General features: G+C 41.8%; 3 protein-coding genes across 3 annotated transcripts in view; 1 reads left to right on the forward strand and 2 right to left on the reverse strand.

The window, feature by feature from the left end:
• Positions 1-17,183, reverse strand: part of LOC118409729 (3-oxoacyl-[acyl-carrier-protein] reductase FabG-like) — an 876,245-nt gene that overhangs the window by 655,032 nt on the left and 204,030 nt on the right. The window lies entirely within an intron of this gene.
• LOC118409144 lies at positions 8,190-9,339 on the forward strand. The gene has a single exon (XM_035810013.1). It carries the CDS (start codon positions 8,413-8,415, stop codon positions 9,337-9,339), a length of 927 nt encoding a protein of 308 aa, XP_035665906.1. The 5' UTR covers positions 8,190-8,412.
• Positions 11,275-15,118, reverse strand: LOC118409733 (basic proline-rich protein-like). Its single transcript, XM_035811014.1, has 3 exons — positions 14,956-15,118; positions 13,146-13,576; positions 11,275-12,570 (listed from the first exon to the last, which is right to left on the reverse strand). The coding sequence occupies exons 1-3, from the start codon at positions 15,101-15,103 to the stop codon at positions 12,394-12,396; spliced, it is 756 nt and encodes a 251-aa protein (XP_035666907.1). The 5' UTR covers positions 15,104-15,118; the 3' UTR covers positions 11,275-12,393.

Below are 17,183 nucleotides of genomic sequence, written 5' to 3' on the forward strand. Positions count from 1 at the left end.
CAAAATGTTTGATAATGATTCTCCTCCTATTTCAAGCAAAAAAATTTGGGTGTCTGACTTCCAGCAGCGCAAGATGACCCGCCACATCAGGTCAGGTCAATTGTCCACGTTTTTGTCCTTCTCCCTTACCTAACATTACTGGGTGTCGCCTGCAAAGTAATGATCACAATAATTTGAATTTTGGTACAGATTTATATAAGACGTTATACTTGACATCTATGCTTCGAAATGTGCTTATTATTTCTCCGCAAAACCGAGGACTTATTGATAATCCCACGTACTTGTATAAAATCTTATATAAATGTGTACCAAAATTCAAATTATTGTGATCATTACGTTGCAGGCGACACCCAGTAACGTTAGGTAAGGGATAACGAAAAAAAAGTGGACAATTGATCTGAAACCTGAGGTGTGCGGGTCAAATTATCTGATCACACTTCACCCTTCTTTTTCTCGCCACTTACCTTCTAATTTGCATAAAACGAATGCCTGGAAAGTGATGTCTCCAATGATTTGTAATTTGGAGGATATTGATAAAAGACTTCATACTATAAAGTTGTGCCTCAAAATTTGAGTTGTGCTTATTATGTCTGGGTTAGGTCGAGAACATATTGATCACCCCTCGTATATGCGTACGAATTCAAACGTTGTTTTGTAATAAGAAAGCTTTAATTGCAATTCGGAGGAGATTGGCCAGTGCAGCGTATCATCGCCCACCCGCCAGGACAGAGGTATGCTTGTTCGTAACAATTTTATCCTTTTAACTTATTCATTCACTTAATATCTATAGTGTAAGACAAAAGACTGCTTCACATTCATGACAAATACAGACCGGAACTGCAATACGTTTACTTTCTTAAAATAGTGCTGCAATGCTCGGGTACGAGTGATACTTATGATGCCCTCATGACAAAACTTTTGGATCTAAAAGTGCTTGTTTCTGAAGGCTTGAATTTGCAGAGTTGTAACTACATTATTAAAAATAACCATTGTTTCTGACATTTAAACTGCAGAATAATTGTTTTGTGTTTGAGATATGTATTCTTATCTGTATGCAATATTACCTGTCATATAGTTCTAGCGCAATAAAGATATCTGATATTTTAGGCTTCGGCAAACGTACACCAGCTCGTGATTTTTGCCACTTTTCGGCAAACGTAAGTCAGTTAGTGTTTTTTTTGTGCCATTTTTGTTTGTAGAACAATGAAACAATGAAAAAATAAATAAAAAAAAACATGTAAATTGCAAAGTAATGGTGTTGTTTTGGAGAAAATCGTGTTTGTACACAAAAAGCGATCCATAGAAGACAGAAATGACGCGTTTCCCTTTCAGTCTGATATAGTGTGAACTTGCTGACAGGTTTGACTTGTTTGTACCCAAAACTGTACATATGTAGCCTTGCTTGCTATGTTTCAAGTTGGTTGCGGGCCCTTAATTGAAAATGGTCCTAGTATACAGGAAATACGCAGGCCAATGCACCTGACAAAAACCAGTGACCCGACTGTTCCTGGTACCAACACTAGACATATTGGGAATCTTGATGATTAGCGTATGTTTCTAAAGTATGGAGATAAATTTATTGCTCTTGACATAGGTAAGTGCGCATCGTCTAAAGAGTAGTTGATCAGCGTAGCTACTATTTGTAAATTTTCGGTTGATATGTGCTGTAGCTATCTGTAAATCATGCAGTTGCAATAAAGTTTGTTAGTTTGTGGTACATATGTATTGGCTTCCTGATATCTTTGAAAAAAAGTGTACTCGGTTTCCTCTGCGTACGCGTCGCTTCCGTAGAGTTTGCTCCGAAGATATAGATGTCTCAAGGGGCGCTTTTTTCTACTCCGGTAACCAAAGTCTATCTACCATTTAGCTTGTGTCTAAAACACGATCATTTTTGAAGTAAATTTATATACATAAAATATGTTTCTTCTCATACTTTGCTGAGCAAGCGTGTTAGTCTCTATAGCAAGTCACTTTTAAAAAGACAGGAAATAGGCATTCGCAGAAGTCAGCTGGTATCTTCGTATGATGGACTGATGTATGATGTATGAATACCTCACAGGCCAGGCTCGCCGTGGCTAGCTATAGCTTATATAACATTCATAACAATACAGCGCTGATTACCAAATTCTATGGTTAATATCAGACGGCATGTGTTAAACGTCTTGTGAATCGGCATCATTTCCAGTGTGTTGTCTTGACTAGTCATGTGAATAGCCTAATTTAATTTTTATTTATTTATTCATTTGCAAATTCATGCCCGAAGGCTAATTGCACGGGTACAGGCAGTAAAAGTAAGAAGTGTCTATTCTATACAGCTATCTATCTACAGTGTTTACTGGGAGGTTTGACTTCTTCTTTGGAGGCAGTGGCTGATGAAAAGTCCCACGTTTTTAATGACTCAGTCACTCATATAATAGTAAATATACTTTTCATCTTTTCTGACGCCTAATCCAAGCACAGACTACAGTGGTCTATGATAACCATCCCACAATATAAACCTATGTGACCTGAGACTAGTATGCGTATACTAGTACATCCGCTAGGAAATGTTTTGTGATCATGTGTCCAAGAAAGTTACTACGGGATACTTCGGAATAACTCCTAACCTTCGCCTTTCTATGTCAATAATGATTGGTACATTCAACTTTTATCGCATAACGATTGTAACCAGTACAATTTATTATACATTATTGAACAGTACTTAACACCAAGACTTATGTCAAACAATAACAGTTACCAAAGAAGTTGAATATCATTTTATAAGACTAAACAGTACCTTATTTTACCCAAGTAATTCATTATGAATGGGATACATATTGATTGCAGGATAATGCACAGGAGGTACGGTTTGTACCAATTGCTTGTTTTAGAAATAATTCGATTTCTTTTGAGAAAACCGGTAGGGATATGTAAATTGGCTTATGTACAAAGAAATATTCAAAGGGCTACAGAAATGGAGATGGGCGCCACCCCTAAGCGCCTGTTACAGATGTAACTTTAACTTTTTCTTTAATTAAAAAAAAATCACGTCATTCATGAGCATCCTGACCCCCAGAGCCTGCGGAAGAGACGGAGTGGTGAGACCCGTGATGAGACCCGTGGTCAAAACCGCCGTGGACGGAACCGGATTCGGTAGGTCCCACGAGCTTCCATCCCCGGCCGAGTCATACCATAGACTTTTAAAATATTACATGCTGATTTCTCTGCTAAGCACTATAAGTGCTGCTGTATATGTAGTTGTTTGCACAAATGTGTGGCCCAAGGGCTATAGAAATGGAGATGGGTGCCACCCCTGAGCATCTGTTACAGATGTACGGGCAAAAAAAATTAACATGCATGTATAGGATGCACTTTTTGAAACAGACATATTGTTCCTTTTGTACATGAGTCGAGATAAAAGTTGAAAAATTGTACAAACAGAACATATTGTATATATTACATAGCATATTACATTTATCTGATCGATTCCATTCAATGTTTATATATTTTATATCTGATAGCTTATTGTTAGCAGCTAAATTGCTTCTGGCTTTAATACGGTATTAGTGGTTTATAGTGGAGGCGCACCATCATTCAGGGGACAGATTACATGGAGCAGCACCTACACCCGCCGTCCGTGCTAATACGTGCTGACTACGTGCCAAAACGTGGGCAATCTTTGGGGGTCCTTAAGTGGTACGTAGCGCCTCCTATCGAACTTCTAGGGAATCCGACGGATTTGGGAGCACGCAAACACGCCGTAGAACTTTCCGTGCAGGCAAAACTTTGTATGCCGTTCGCCCCCCGTACGTGCCAGTGCGGGCGACGCGCCTGCCCTGTACAGCCTGAACGATTTCAGAAAAACGTGGCGGACGTGGCCTCCAAAAAAAACAAAAACGTACGGACAAATTGCACGTACGGCGGGTTGTGCCCTTAGCTTTAGTCAGAGACTAACAGACAGCAACGTACTAGAGCGGCTCCTCCTCCCTCACAGGGCAGTTTGCGCTAATGGAAAGTATGATATATATAATTATAAAAGAGAACAAAACACACAAGTTCAGTTCAGTTCAGTTCATCCTCTTGGAGGTGACACACACAAAAGGTTACAAAATTGTCATCATTTTTCAATATACACTTTTATCTTTCGCTTTTGCAAATAGACCGGCCTTACTTTGAAAATGTGACTAGTTAAGCTAGGGGCACAACCCGCCGCACGTGCAATTTGTCCGTACGTTTTTTTGAGAGGCCACGCCCGCCACGTCTTTCTGAAAACGTGGGGAACGACTGGCAAGAGCAGGCACACAAAGTTTTGCGTGTCTGCAAAATCCAAAATCCGTCGGATTCCCTACGTGTTCGTACGGAGGCGGTACTTACCACTTACGGATCCAAGAAGATTGCCCACGTTTTGGCACGTAGACAGCACGCACTTGCAAGTACGGCGGGTTGTGCCCCTAGCTTAAGTGTCCTTGAAACAGCCTATCTGGGACTACCTTTTCAGCGTAAAAAGTAGCTTATACAAGAAGCTTATATAAGTAGCTTGTTATGTCATATTGTTCTCCGAATCACATCGAAATCTTCAGGTACAAAAGGTTGCTGATTACACCAGTTATCCGAATCTGGGCTTGAATAGCTTCGACGTCAGAAAGGAGCTTCATACGCAAAGGTTGTCACCAACCACATTTTTCGCTAATTACATACATACCGCGTTTCAGCACTGAAGTGAATAAATTGGTTTCCTTTACCCAGTGCGTGCTTATGATGACACTGCCGTCTCGACAGTCGGTCAAGCTAACCTGAAAGGAGTACGATAGTCGACACATAATCGTTCTATACGCGAGAAAAAATGGAGGAAGAAACCGCTGGTCCGTCGGTGAAAGTTGATATCAACCGTGTTCTATCCATCGACTCAACTTCTCGCGATCTCCAGACAGCGTACCTCATCATCAGCCTGGTACTGTCGGTAGGATGCGGACTGCTACTCATTTTCTTAGTTTGGAAAAAGGAATATCTGCAAAAGCCCAGTTATTACCTTCGGTGTAATCTAGCTATCGACGACGTCATCTTCACCAGTGTCATGATTCCCATCCGAATCTACGCACTTTTCCAGCAAGATGTCTTCGGAAAACATCTATTGTGCATCGGTAGAACATTGGTAGTACCCACATGTGTGCTATCTATGTTTGGTACGTACCTCATGATGGCGATAGATCTGTATCAATTTGTGTGCCATCCCCTACACTACCATGAAAGAGTCACCACAAAACGTGTTGGTGTGAGCATCTTGACGATCAGGGCCTCCTCCTTATTCCTGGTAGCAGCGCCTGTGGCTTTCGGCGGACTGCCCAAATACGGAATGCCATGCCAGATTGACCCAGAGAACAGCGTCTCATTATCTTTCATTAATATAAACATCCTTGTCTTGTCAAGTTACATTCTCGCCATTCCAATTTTCTACTACCGAGTCTTCAAGGAAGCCAGAAAACAACAGGAAAGGGATGAAAACCGCAACTTGTGGGTCTTCCAGACCAAGGCATTCAAAACGATGCTGCCGTATGCAATAGTTCTGACTGTATCCGTAGCCACTACAGTTTTTCAGGTGGCCATAACAAGAGCTGTGATCAGTAAGGAACAAATGTCGCAACGGGCCCTGATTGTCGCCGATCACGTGTCCGGCCTCCTGTTCCTGACGCTGTCATCCATGGCCAACCCCATCATCTGCAGCTTCCGGCTCCCGGAGTTTCGCCGAGCCATTAGGGAGCTGTGTGGATTGCCGACCAACACCCCACCTTTAATACCGGCATGGCGACATCGGGACATGGTCATGGAGATGGCGGCTATCACCGGCCTCAGGCAAGTGGCACAAACCAAAGACCTGACGTTCCCTCAAAACTCTTCAGAAGCACAGAAGCCGACGGCGGAGGGCGTTCCTTCCGGCCAACAACAAAAGCAGACAACACGGACAGACATGAGCCTAAGACCACGGCCTTGTACAGACTTTCGTGTCTATCAAGCCACTTCTGGGCAACCCCTCCAGCTCACAGTGCGGGCAGATGTACATGCTGAACCAATACCATGTTTCGGACAGGACATCATGGGGTCTCTTCCTGGACAAGTACAATTGGACGTGTAACCAACAGACGTCCGTACATCAACGTTTGGCAATGAGACCAACGAGGCAACAGTAGGACGCACGATGGCCAGTTCGACTCACGGCACCCATCCGCGCGTTCGATCTTGACCCGTACAAGCCCGTGCAACGAAGATGGGACACCGGAAAAAAAGAGCGGAACTAAAAAATCAATTCGCTGCCTCACTTAGAACATTCTAAACAAAGCAAGTTCTTGCAATACAAGATAGGAACAGAACTACGCCAGAATAACTGTGATCATGTGAGTATAATAAAAACGATGTGCAATTTGGAGACAACTTTGGCCAGTGCAGCGTGACATCGCAAACCCACCAGGACAGAGGTAGGCTTGTTCGCACCAATCCTTTAGACCCATTCAGTTACTTGATATCTGCCACGTAAGACAGACGTATACTTCACAATCGTGACCCACCCAGTATGGAACTGCAATTACCTTCCCTTATTAGCATAATGCTGTGATGCTCTTGTAAGAGTAATACTTGTACTGTACCATAACAAATCGGTGACATTTCGGGCTATTTCAAATAGCTTATTTCTGCAGAGTCGTAACTACATCATTCATAATAACCCTTATAACATTTAATCCGAATTGCAGAGCAGCTGTGTTGTGTTGTGCGGTGGTCTAATGTCTTTGAAAAACGTGTATTAATTCGCTGTTTGGGGTACATGTATGTAGTAGGGTTGTTGGTAGTTTAGTGAACAAACAGACGAAATCCTGAAATCCAAACTACAGGATAATTGAAGTGTGCTTGTGCCGAACACTATAGAACTATTCCTTTGAGATACAGATTTTGTTTCATTCTGGTTGTAGTAAGAATTTACTTACCAGTCCAATGTGTTTGTACCGAAAACGTTAAATGATGTACAGATGTGTGTAGTCTTGGTGACAGTTTTTTGTAGTTAGCCATTTATTGACCTTAAACAGAAAATGCACAGGCCAATACATATGACACAGACTAGTGATCCAGCAGTTCATGGGACTAAAACTAGACACATTTGATATCTTAACTATTAATGTAGATTTAAAAAGGGTTTGTTTGTACAAATCCTTGAGACGTATTCGTTCACTTGATGTCTACAGTGTAAGAGTTATATTATACCATATTCCATTTATGTGCTCAATTGCATTAAAGAACTATTGGATGTCTGATAACTGATACTCACTTTAATGCCATTGGCTCCGGATATTGTTTTTGTCCATAGATACTGTCTTTGCCACTGGTAGATCTGCCTGGAGATAAACTTCTATTGGCACACTGCAAATAAACATGTCGTGGAGACTTGCTTTTGGAATGTCTTAATAATTTATTGACTTTAAACTGTGATATTTTCTTAGTCCAAGTAACTAGCCTAAAAAAACTCTTGCCTTGATTTCCTTGTCCCGTGTTGGAAATTTGTCGGTCAATTTACTATATTTTCCTTGCCACTTCCGGTGGTATGATATGTACAAAAAGACTAAAACACATGAAAATAAAAAATAAAAGCCATGTGCATAATTTGTGTATTGCATATCTTTTGTATGTACTTTATTTTTCGCTTTCGCAAATAGCCCGGCCCCTATGTGACATGTGACTCCAGCATTGCACGGTAGGCGTCCTTGTACCTATCTCCATTCTGGGACTACCTTTTCAATGTAATGGGTAGCTTATGAGGGCGTATTATGTCATATTGTTCTCTGATTCACATGTAAAGAAACGGGTACAAGAGGTTGCTGATTACCCCTGTTATGAATACGTCCATGCATAGATCTGGGATTGAATAGCTTCGACGTCAGAAGAGAGCTTCATACGCAAATGTTTTCATCAATCATATTTTCCGCTAAGATAGCACGTTTCAGCCGTTGCAAAAATTGATTATCTCTGGTAATTAATTACCACTGTGCATGCGTATATTGCTGCCTCTAAAAGAAAGCAATATTCCTGAGAGAATTGTCGTGCTATCGTCATATTAATATGGAAGAAGACACGGGTGGTCCGCAGGTGAAAGTTGATATCAACCGTGTTCTATTCATCGGCTCAACTTCTCGCGATCTCCAGACAGCGTACCTCATCATCAGCCTGGTACTGTCGGTAGGATGCGGACTGCTACTCATTTTCTTAGTTTGGAAAAAGGAATATCTGCAAAAACCCATTTATTACCTTCGGTGTAATCTAGCTATCGACGACATCATCTTCACCAGTTTCTTGATTCCCATCCGTATCTACGAACTTTTTCGGCAAGATGACATCGGGAAATATCTATTGTGCATCGGTAGAATCTTGGTTGCGCCCACATGTCTGCTATCTATGTTTGGTACGTACCTCTTGATGGCGATAGATCTGTACCATTTTGTGTGCCATCCCCTACACTACCATGAAAGAGTCACCACAAAACGTGTTGGTGTGAGCATCTTGACGATCAGGGCCTTCTCCCTATTCCTGGGAATAGCGCCTGTGGCTTTTGGTGGACTGCCCAAATACGGAATGCCATGCCAGATTGACCCGGAGAACATTGTCTCAATATCTCTCATTAATATAAACATCCTTGTCTTGTCAAGTACCATTCTCGTCATTCCAATGTTCTACTACCGAGTCTTCAAGGAAGCTAGAAAACAACAGGAAAGGGACGAAAACCGCAACTTGTGGGTCTTCCAGACCAAGGCATTCAAAACGATGCTGCCGTATGCAATAGTTCTGACTGTATCCGTAGCCACTACAGTTTTTCAGGTGGCCATAACAAGAGCTGTGATCAGTAAGGAACAAATGTCGCAACGGGCCCTGATTGTCGCCGATCACGTGTCCGCCCTCCTGTTCCTGACGTTGTCATCCATGGCCAACCCCATCATCTGCAGCTTCCGGCTCCCGGAGTTTCGCCGAGCCATTAGAGAGCTGTGTGGATTGCCGACCAACACCCCACCTGCGGTACCGGCACGGCGGCAAGGGGACATGGAGATGGTCGCTATTACTAGTCGTAGGCAAGTGGCTCAGGCCACAGAACTGGTGCCAGCTCAAAGCAATACAAATGGCCTGAAACCGGCGGCGGAGGTAATACCTTCCGACCAAGCACAAAGGCAGACAATGCAGGGAGAAGTGAGCCCGGGACCTTCTACAGAAAACCGTGCCTATGCGCCTTTCCAGCTCACAGTGCGGGCAGATGTACATGCTGAACCAACAGCGAGTTCCGGACAGGACATCACGGAAACTCTTCCCGGACAACTAAACTTGGAAGTGTAACCAGCAGACGTCCCTACATCATATCAACGTCGGACACCGAGACCAACGAGGCAACTTAGGGACATACCATGGCCAGTTCGGTTCACAACACCCCAGTTGACCTACCCATTCGAAATCGGCAATCCAGGAAGGTACAAGCCCGTGCAACAAAATCGAGACACCGAAAAAAGATAAGAATTAAGAAAATCAATTTGCTGCTTTAAAACAGACCAAAGGAAACAAGTTTGTGCAATACGAGTTAGGAACAGAACAACTGTGATCATGCAAGTATAAGTGAACGAATTCGAACGTTGGAGTGTAATAAGAAAGCTTTGCAATTTGGAGGAGATTGGCCAGTGCAGAGTATCATCGCCCACCGCCAGGACAGAGGTAGGCTTGTTCGTACCAATCTTTTAGACTTATTCATTCACTTGATATCTACAGTTTGTTTGTTTGTTTGTGTAAGAATAGCGCTGCAATGCTCGGGTAAGAGTAATACCTATAATGCCTTCATGACAAACGTTTGGATCTCAAATTGCAAAATATCCATTGTTTCTCACATTCAAACTGTAGATTAATTGTGTTGTGTTTGAGAAGTATCCATGTTTGTATGCAATATTCCCACATTCTGTGTCATGTAGTTCTAGGGCAATAAAGCTCGATGTCTGGTATTTTAGTTTTCAACTTCCGTATGTCTTTGAAAAACGTGCATCAGTTCGAGGTTTTGGCCATGTTCGATTGCTCATCAAGTAAACGAGATCCTAAAGTACAGAGTATAGAGTAGCTGTGTCGTTTTGGAGAAATATTCGACGTATTTGTACACAAAACTAGAGTAATTCATGAAGTACAGAAATGACGTGTTTTTCTTTCAGTCTGGTGTAGTGCAAACTTGCTATCAAGTTTAGATTTTTCTAACTAGAGTTTAGCCTTTAATTGACCCTTTGTCCTAGTCCAAAGAGAAATACGCACCTGACAAAAAATTGTGAGCCAGCAGTTCTTGGGATTAGTACTAAACATATTGAAAATTATCATATGTTTTTCAAGTATGAAGATTCTTTTATGGCTCTTGACATAGGTATAGCCTAGTTATACCCCCTTTCCACTAGGACGGCGCTCTCGCGGCGCTCTCTCTGCGACAGACAATTTGACACATCGTTCAACGAATTGGATCGAAAATAAACGAATGTTGTTACACTTTGTGTGTTTTGTTGTCTTCTCAATCACACTTTTGCGTTTTCTATGATATACCCAGTGTGAAAGCGAAGATTTCACATATGTTATTTAGGTCGCAGTGAGAGCGCAGCACGATCGCCGTCCTAGTGGAAAGGGGGCCTTACGCATCGTTTACAGAATTGTTTACCAGCGTAGATACTTTTTGTGAATTGTCAGTTGAGATGTTCTGTACTTATATATCTGTAAATCACTCAGTTGCAATAAAGTTTGTTGGCTTGTGGTACATACGTATGTAGTGGCTTCCTCATATCTTTGAAGAAAGTGTACTCGGTTTCTTCTGCGTCGCGTCCTTAGAGTTTGCTCATAAGATATCGGTGTCTCAATTTTAGGTAAGTTCATTTTCTTAGCACGAAAGCTCATCTGTATTGATATAATCCGTATTAAAGTTTTAACTGTCATTCAACACAAGAATGTCGAGGTGAGCAAATTCCTGTGTTGAATGACAGTAAAAACATTTTCATATATAACGTTGCTAAGCAAGCGTGGGAGTCTCCATAGCAAGTCGCTGATGAAAAGACAGGAATGGGCTTCTGCAGAAGTCAGCTGGTATCTTTGTATGATGGACTGATATACCTCACAGGCTAGGCTCGCCGTGGCAGCTAGCTATATATAATATTCATAACAATACACCACTGATTACTAAATTCCATGGTAAATATCAGGTGGCATTTGTGAAACGTCTTGTGAATCGTCATCACTTCGAACGTATTACCTGGGCTAGTCTTGTGAATAGCATAATTTAATGATAGACAGAGCTGTATAGGCGTCCAATATACAACGCTTCGTTACATGCATCTAAACGACTTTTGGCCTGTCAGTCATATTAAGCAACTGAGCATAGTATCTATGACTAAACAAACACACAATAAAAGGTGCGGTTAACAACGTTTCTAATATTACTTCTAAGCGTTAGCCTTTTTCATGATATTAAAAATCTTTATTCCATTTTCATACCTCTTTACAGTATTTAGCCTTAATAAATTCCTCTTTTCAACCTCCTTGCCTTAATGTAGCAACTGTTAACTTTAAAAGATACATATATGCATCACTCTCATCATCACCTGCTTTTTCTACCTCTTACTGTACATTTATCACCCTGGCTCGAAAAGTCACGCTGTCTGAGGATTGCATAAATATAATGACATTGGATTCGGGCTGGAAGTTTAGCGGTTATCACATATGAGTAACACACTGAAAGTTCCCGGTTCGGAGTTTTTGCATGCTTCATGCCGCAATGTGATATAGTTTACCTGAAAACGCCAAAGGTGATTTTCATATAGTAAATATACCTTTCATATATCTGTTCTGACGCCTTATCCATGCGCAGCAGTCTACGGTAGCGATTCCACAAAAGAAACCTATGTGACCTGAGACTAGTAGAAGCATACATCCACCAAGAAATGTTTCGGGATCCAAGGACGTTACTTTGAATGTTTCGACTAACTCTTAGCCTTCGCTTCGCCATGTTTTTAAGTTCATGCAGTCAAATTCTATTGTGGATACAATGCGTGGTACGTTCTTGAGCAGTACTACACACCAAGACAAATCAAACTATTACAAAAGAGGTTCTTTTAAAGACTAAAAACTGCGCTATTTTGCCTGAGCTAATAAATGTACATGGGATATGGACTGTATGATAATGCACAGGAGGTACATTTTGTATCTATTGTATCTTTCAGAAATAATTCGATTTCTTATGGGAAAACCGGTAGAAATATATATTGGCTTATGTACAAAGAAATGCACAAAGGGCTACAGAAATGGAAATGGATGCCACCCCTGAGCACCTGTTACAGATGCACGGGCAACTTTAACGTTTTCTTCACAAAGAAATCACGTCATTTATGAGCATCCTGACCCCCCAGAGCCTGCCGAAGAGACGGAGTGGTGAGACCCGTGGTGAGACCCGCCGTGGTAAGAACCATCCGAAGATCCCGCGCACGCGCACAACATGCAGAGGCAGGCTATGGGACAGCAGATCACGAACATCAGCACGAGTAGGGCTAGGTGACCACCGCTCTGGAAATTAACAAAAAAATTAATCATCAACCAGTAGAAAGACATTTGCAAGCAAATGCATAATGTTTACTTTCAAATGGTCTAGCGTTACAAACTACTAGGTTCATACTGATCAAACACATTGGATATGGTCACCAGTTTCCTTGGCTCTGTCCTGCCACTTTTTACATATAAATGTAACCAAACACACAAGATTGTTGCTTCTTAGCCAGTAACCATGGTGACAGCCAGATAGTCCAGGTCATTGACTTTGTTTGCTTGGAGAATAATAAGAAGAAATGGAGCAAAAACAATTTTTCAATTCTTTGAAGATGGACATAATATTGACATTTTTAAAATGGAGTTTACAACCAATTGAAAAGGGTTTGCAAAAATACATGTATCGCTATGTAGCTAGTAATATAAGTCTGCCTGTAAGCCATTGCATAGTTTATATTGCACATGCGCGGTCATGATTAAATGTGGACTGATGTCAAAGTTTAAGGCTCCGAGTTTTAGTCTTCAACTTTGACCTAAGACCACAATGAACCTCGACTGTGCAATGCGCAACAAGACTAGCGAAATGGCATATTTACCTTTCCTTTGGGGCTGTACCAGGGTGGGTCCTTGGCTGGTCGGTTCTGATTGGGTAGTTGTGCTACAGCTGGGTGGGTCTGTCCGGGGGGTGGGTAGTACTGCCCGGGGCCTGGGTACGGCTGCCCGGGGCCTGGGTACGGCTGGCCGGGGCCTGGGTACGGCTGTCCGGGACCTGGATACGGCTGGCCGGGGCCTGGGTAAGGCTGTCCAGGGCCTGGGTATGGCTGTCCGGGGCCTGGGTAGGTCTGTCCAGGTACTGGGTATGGCTGTCCGGGGGGTGGGTAGGGCTGTCCAGGGGGTGGGTAGGTTTGTCCAGGGGGTGGATATGGCTGTCCGGGGGGTGGGTAAGTCCCAGGGGGGTACTGTTGTCCCTGAGCAGGGTAGGCTGGTCCTTCCATTTTTTTACTGGACTCGCGAACGCTTCGGAGACCTACAGGGGGCCGGGACAAGTGGAAATAAATGATCATCTATCAAACAGAACAAGCTTAAGTTGAAACATATAATATGTAAAAGCGTCGGTATGACGTAACTAAACACCTTTATGATGAATTCTTTGTATGTTCGTCCGTATCTTTGCAGGGTCTACCGCTGACCCCAAAGCTGTCTAGGCAGACCCATGTAATGGTTTGTCTCATCGTCAATGAAGTCAAAGTCAAGTCAAGTCTTACTAACAGATGTTAGGCTCCTGATGGATTTTCACGTATTTTTTAGTTGTTTTGTCAGGTTTTCTTTTTGTCCTCCAGTCGGATCCTAACATGTGCCTTGAGAATATGTACAAGGGGATTAATCAACAATGCATGCAGCTAGTTGTGCAAAGGACAGCTCTTTTAGTGAAATATAATTAGCTGCTGTCACGCCGTGTGCCGTGGCCTGGATACCAGACTGTTGCCAGGGGATTCCAAATCTTTGGGTCCGAGGCCAAGACGTTCCAAGGACATGTCACGGCAGACATCCCTGAGTTAGACTTGATCAGACTCGGGTAGGGTGCCAAGTCGATTTGAGAGCGGGACACGTGTTTATTTTCCTGCCGAAGGAATCTTTAAATATCGGCTTGTGCGGGGGTCTGGTAACCTGGCGACAGCTGGCCGAAGGACGGCCAAACCGGTAAAACAGGTTGTACAGATAACAGATGCAGACATCTTTTCACATGTAGATGCGGACAGGTTGTTTGCGCTGTCAGGGAAAGCTTTTTTTATCAACACACAGTAATCGCCTGTAAGACAAAACTTTGTGTTCGTCTTTTATTTGTGTGTAGATTGGTCCTATATTTGATTAACGGGCTATTCCACTACATGTTTCGAGACAATTAGGTAAATACATTTTTTTCCAAATGAAAGGATGGTATTTCAATACAAAAAATCATTAATGGGAAACTTAGTGTTACAGTGGAACAGCTCGACGTTTTGACCATACATTTTGATAAGGGTTGAACTTCCAGTATTTCGATACATCGCTTTAACATATTACTTCCTCTTGGGGAACCACTGTAATGAATTATGCAAACCCGTGAAAATCTAGGTCACTGACCGGAGCAGTAAGTGTCTAAACCATTGCTATGCTGGGCAACAAGAGGTTGAACAGTCATTTCTAAATACAATGAATAGTGTTAAGACTTTAGTAAACTTACACGTCACATAGAGAGACACTTTAATAACGTATACCTAACTCTGAGACTTACGTCGAAAGTAAAAAAAAAATTAACGTTAGTAAGCAACACCATGTTTTTGTTAAACATCCTACGAAGAAACCAGTTTGCTACACTTAGCGTCACAAATGTTACACGTTTTCGGGGAGATTTTAGACACTTACCTGCGTCTAAGGTAGCGGCTGGTCCGACACTGCACACAATTGGCCTCGACAATACGTCCGTACAGACAAAGAACGCCGTTCTTGAAGAAATACAACACCTGTGTCCAAGCCGGTGACTCGACGTCACGTGACCACATTGCCCCAACATGGCTGCCAGGGATAGGGCTACATGGGCGGGCCCGTTGCCATGACACCTGTTTATGTTAATTTGAGATGTCCTTTATTTGTGTTTTTGGGTCATCACCACGAAATGAACTATTTGTACTCTGTCTGAGAGCTGTATCCAGGCACGTCTTTGAAAATCTACCTATCAGTTAGGCATCTAAAAAACAGAGAATGAATGATTTTCTTCTCATTGTCCATTCTTAACAAAGCTTTATTGTACAATAACATTGTATGTACAAAATCTCGCCTCAAATGTTCATCATATAACATATTTTTACAATAAACTTTTATCAAATTACATATCTAAACTCATGGAACTAAACAACTAAAAACATGGAAGAAACCGAAGTCTGTCAATGATCTCGTTCAACACACCAAGTGAAAGACGGATGAAACTAAAGTACAAATATTAATAGAACGCCTTTCGATGAAAGACACCAGCTTCGCAAGCAGCAGTTAGTGCTCTGTACAACCTGTCACACCTGCCTTTGTACATATGGCCGCAGGCGTTGTTTCAAGCTATTCAAAGAAGATGTTTGGTACTTGGTGACAACGAGTTACACTCTATGGTAATTCTAAAAGTCTTTGAACACATCAGTCCCTGATTTATATATCTCTGGTACGTACAGGCACGGCTATTTATTGCTCCAAGTCTGCATTGCTGGTATTAGATCCTTAATGGCAGTTGGTAAGCCCAGCAGTTTATTAGCTATTTTGTACATTAGGAAAACTCTAGACGACTCGTTATTTCACAGTTGGTAGGATATGTTTGACATCTACTTAGAACATGGCCACTACCCCTCAGCCAATGGGAGCCCTTCAATTACTGTGATTATATCCACATAGTGCAGAAAAAGTGTTGTATTATCCGAAAAGTGTGGTACTATCTAAAATTTGCATAAAATAAAGCCACACTTTTTGGATAGTACCACACTTTTTAGATAATCCAACACTTTTTCTGCACCACTGGTCAGCTCTCACACTGTGCTAATTGCCTAGGGGATTAGAGAGGATTAAGTCACAAAGACTCAATGTCATAAAAGTAAACAACAGTTTAATGCTTTCCATAGCTGTAACAAAGAACCAGGTCTTCAGAAAATAACAAGGTCACTGCTTTCTAACCAGATCTTCAGAAAATAACAAGTTTACTGCTTTCTATAACTGTAACATTCAAAGAATCTGAGGTCTTCAGAAAATAACAAGGTCACTGCTTTCTATAACTGTTACAAAGAACCAGATCTTTAGAAAATAGCAAGTTTACTGCTTTCTATAACTGTAACAAAAAAAAAACAGATCTTCAGAAAATAACAAACTCAGTGCAATATTTTCTACAGAAAAACAGTGCCACCAGAAAATGACAAGCATGGTGCTGTCAAACTAAACTAAACTAAACAAAACTGTTTTGTTCTCTCTACATGATAAAACTTCAGAAAATAGCATTGGTTTTACCATAAAAGTAACCAAAACATAACAATGACAAAAACAGTGGCACCCCTTCAGAACTTGACTACTGGAAACAGTACAGAGAATAACAAACCAAAATAACAAATCAAAACAGATCCTCGAGTAAAACTCACAGTTCGTGATAAGAAATCCCAGGTCAATGTCACAGTTCAAAAGCATAGAGAAATCCTCAAGGTCCATTCCAACATGCCGAAGAAACTGGTCCCCAAAGTTGAGACCCTCATCAGGTTCAACAGGATTCAACAAATAGCCAAATCCCAAGTCGAAGTGTACATCCATGGTACTAAACACACCACGCTCCCTCACAGTGTCCTTCCCATGTGAGACTGGGAGCAGACTGCTGGGCTCAACAAGCAGAAAAATTTTAGCAGGAAAATTTGCTTGACCTAGACGACCACACACAGATCTGGTGCCAGGTGCCATAAACCACACCATGTGGTAAAGGCAAGAAGAGATCTATTGTTTATTTGTTTGCTAGAGAGGCACAGGATGCTATATCAGGTCATTTTGTCTAAATATTGTGTGAATTATCCTGAATATAATATCTTTTATCTATCTAGATGAATAAAATAATATCTTCGGGGTAGTGGCCATGTTCT

Source organism: Branchiostoma floridae, chromosome 2, assembly GCF_000003815.2.
Source record: "Branchiostoma floridae strain S238N-H82 chromosome 2, Bfl_VNyyK, whole genome shotgun sequence".
In the NCBI taxonomy this organism is placed as follows: Eukaryota; Metazoa; Chordata; class Leptocardii; order Amphioxiformes; family Branchiostomatidae; genus Branchiostoma; species Branchiostoma floridae.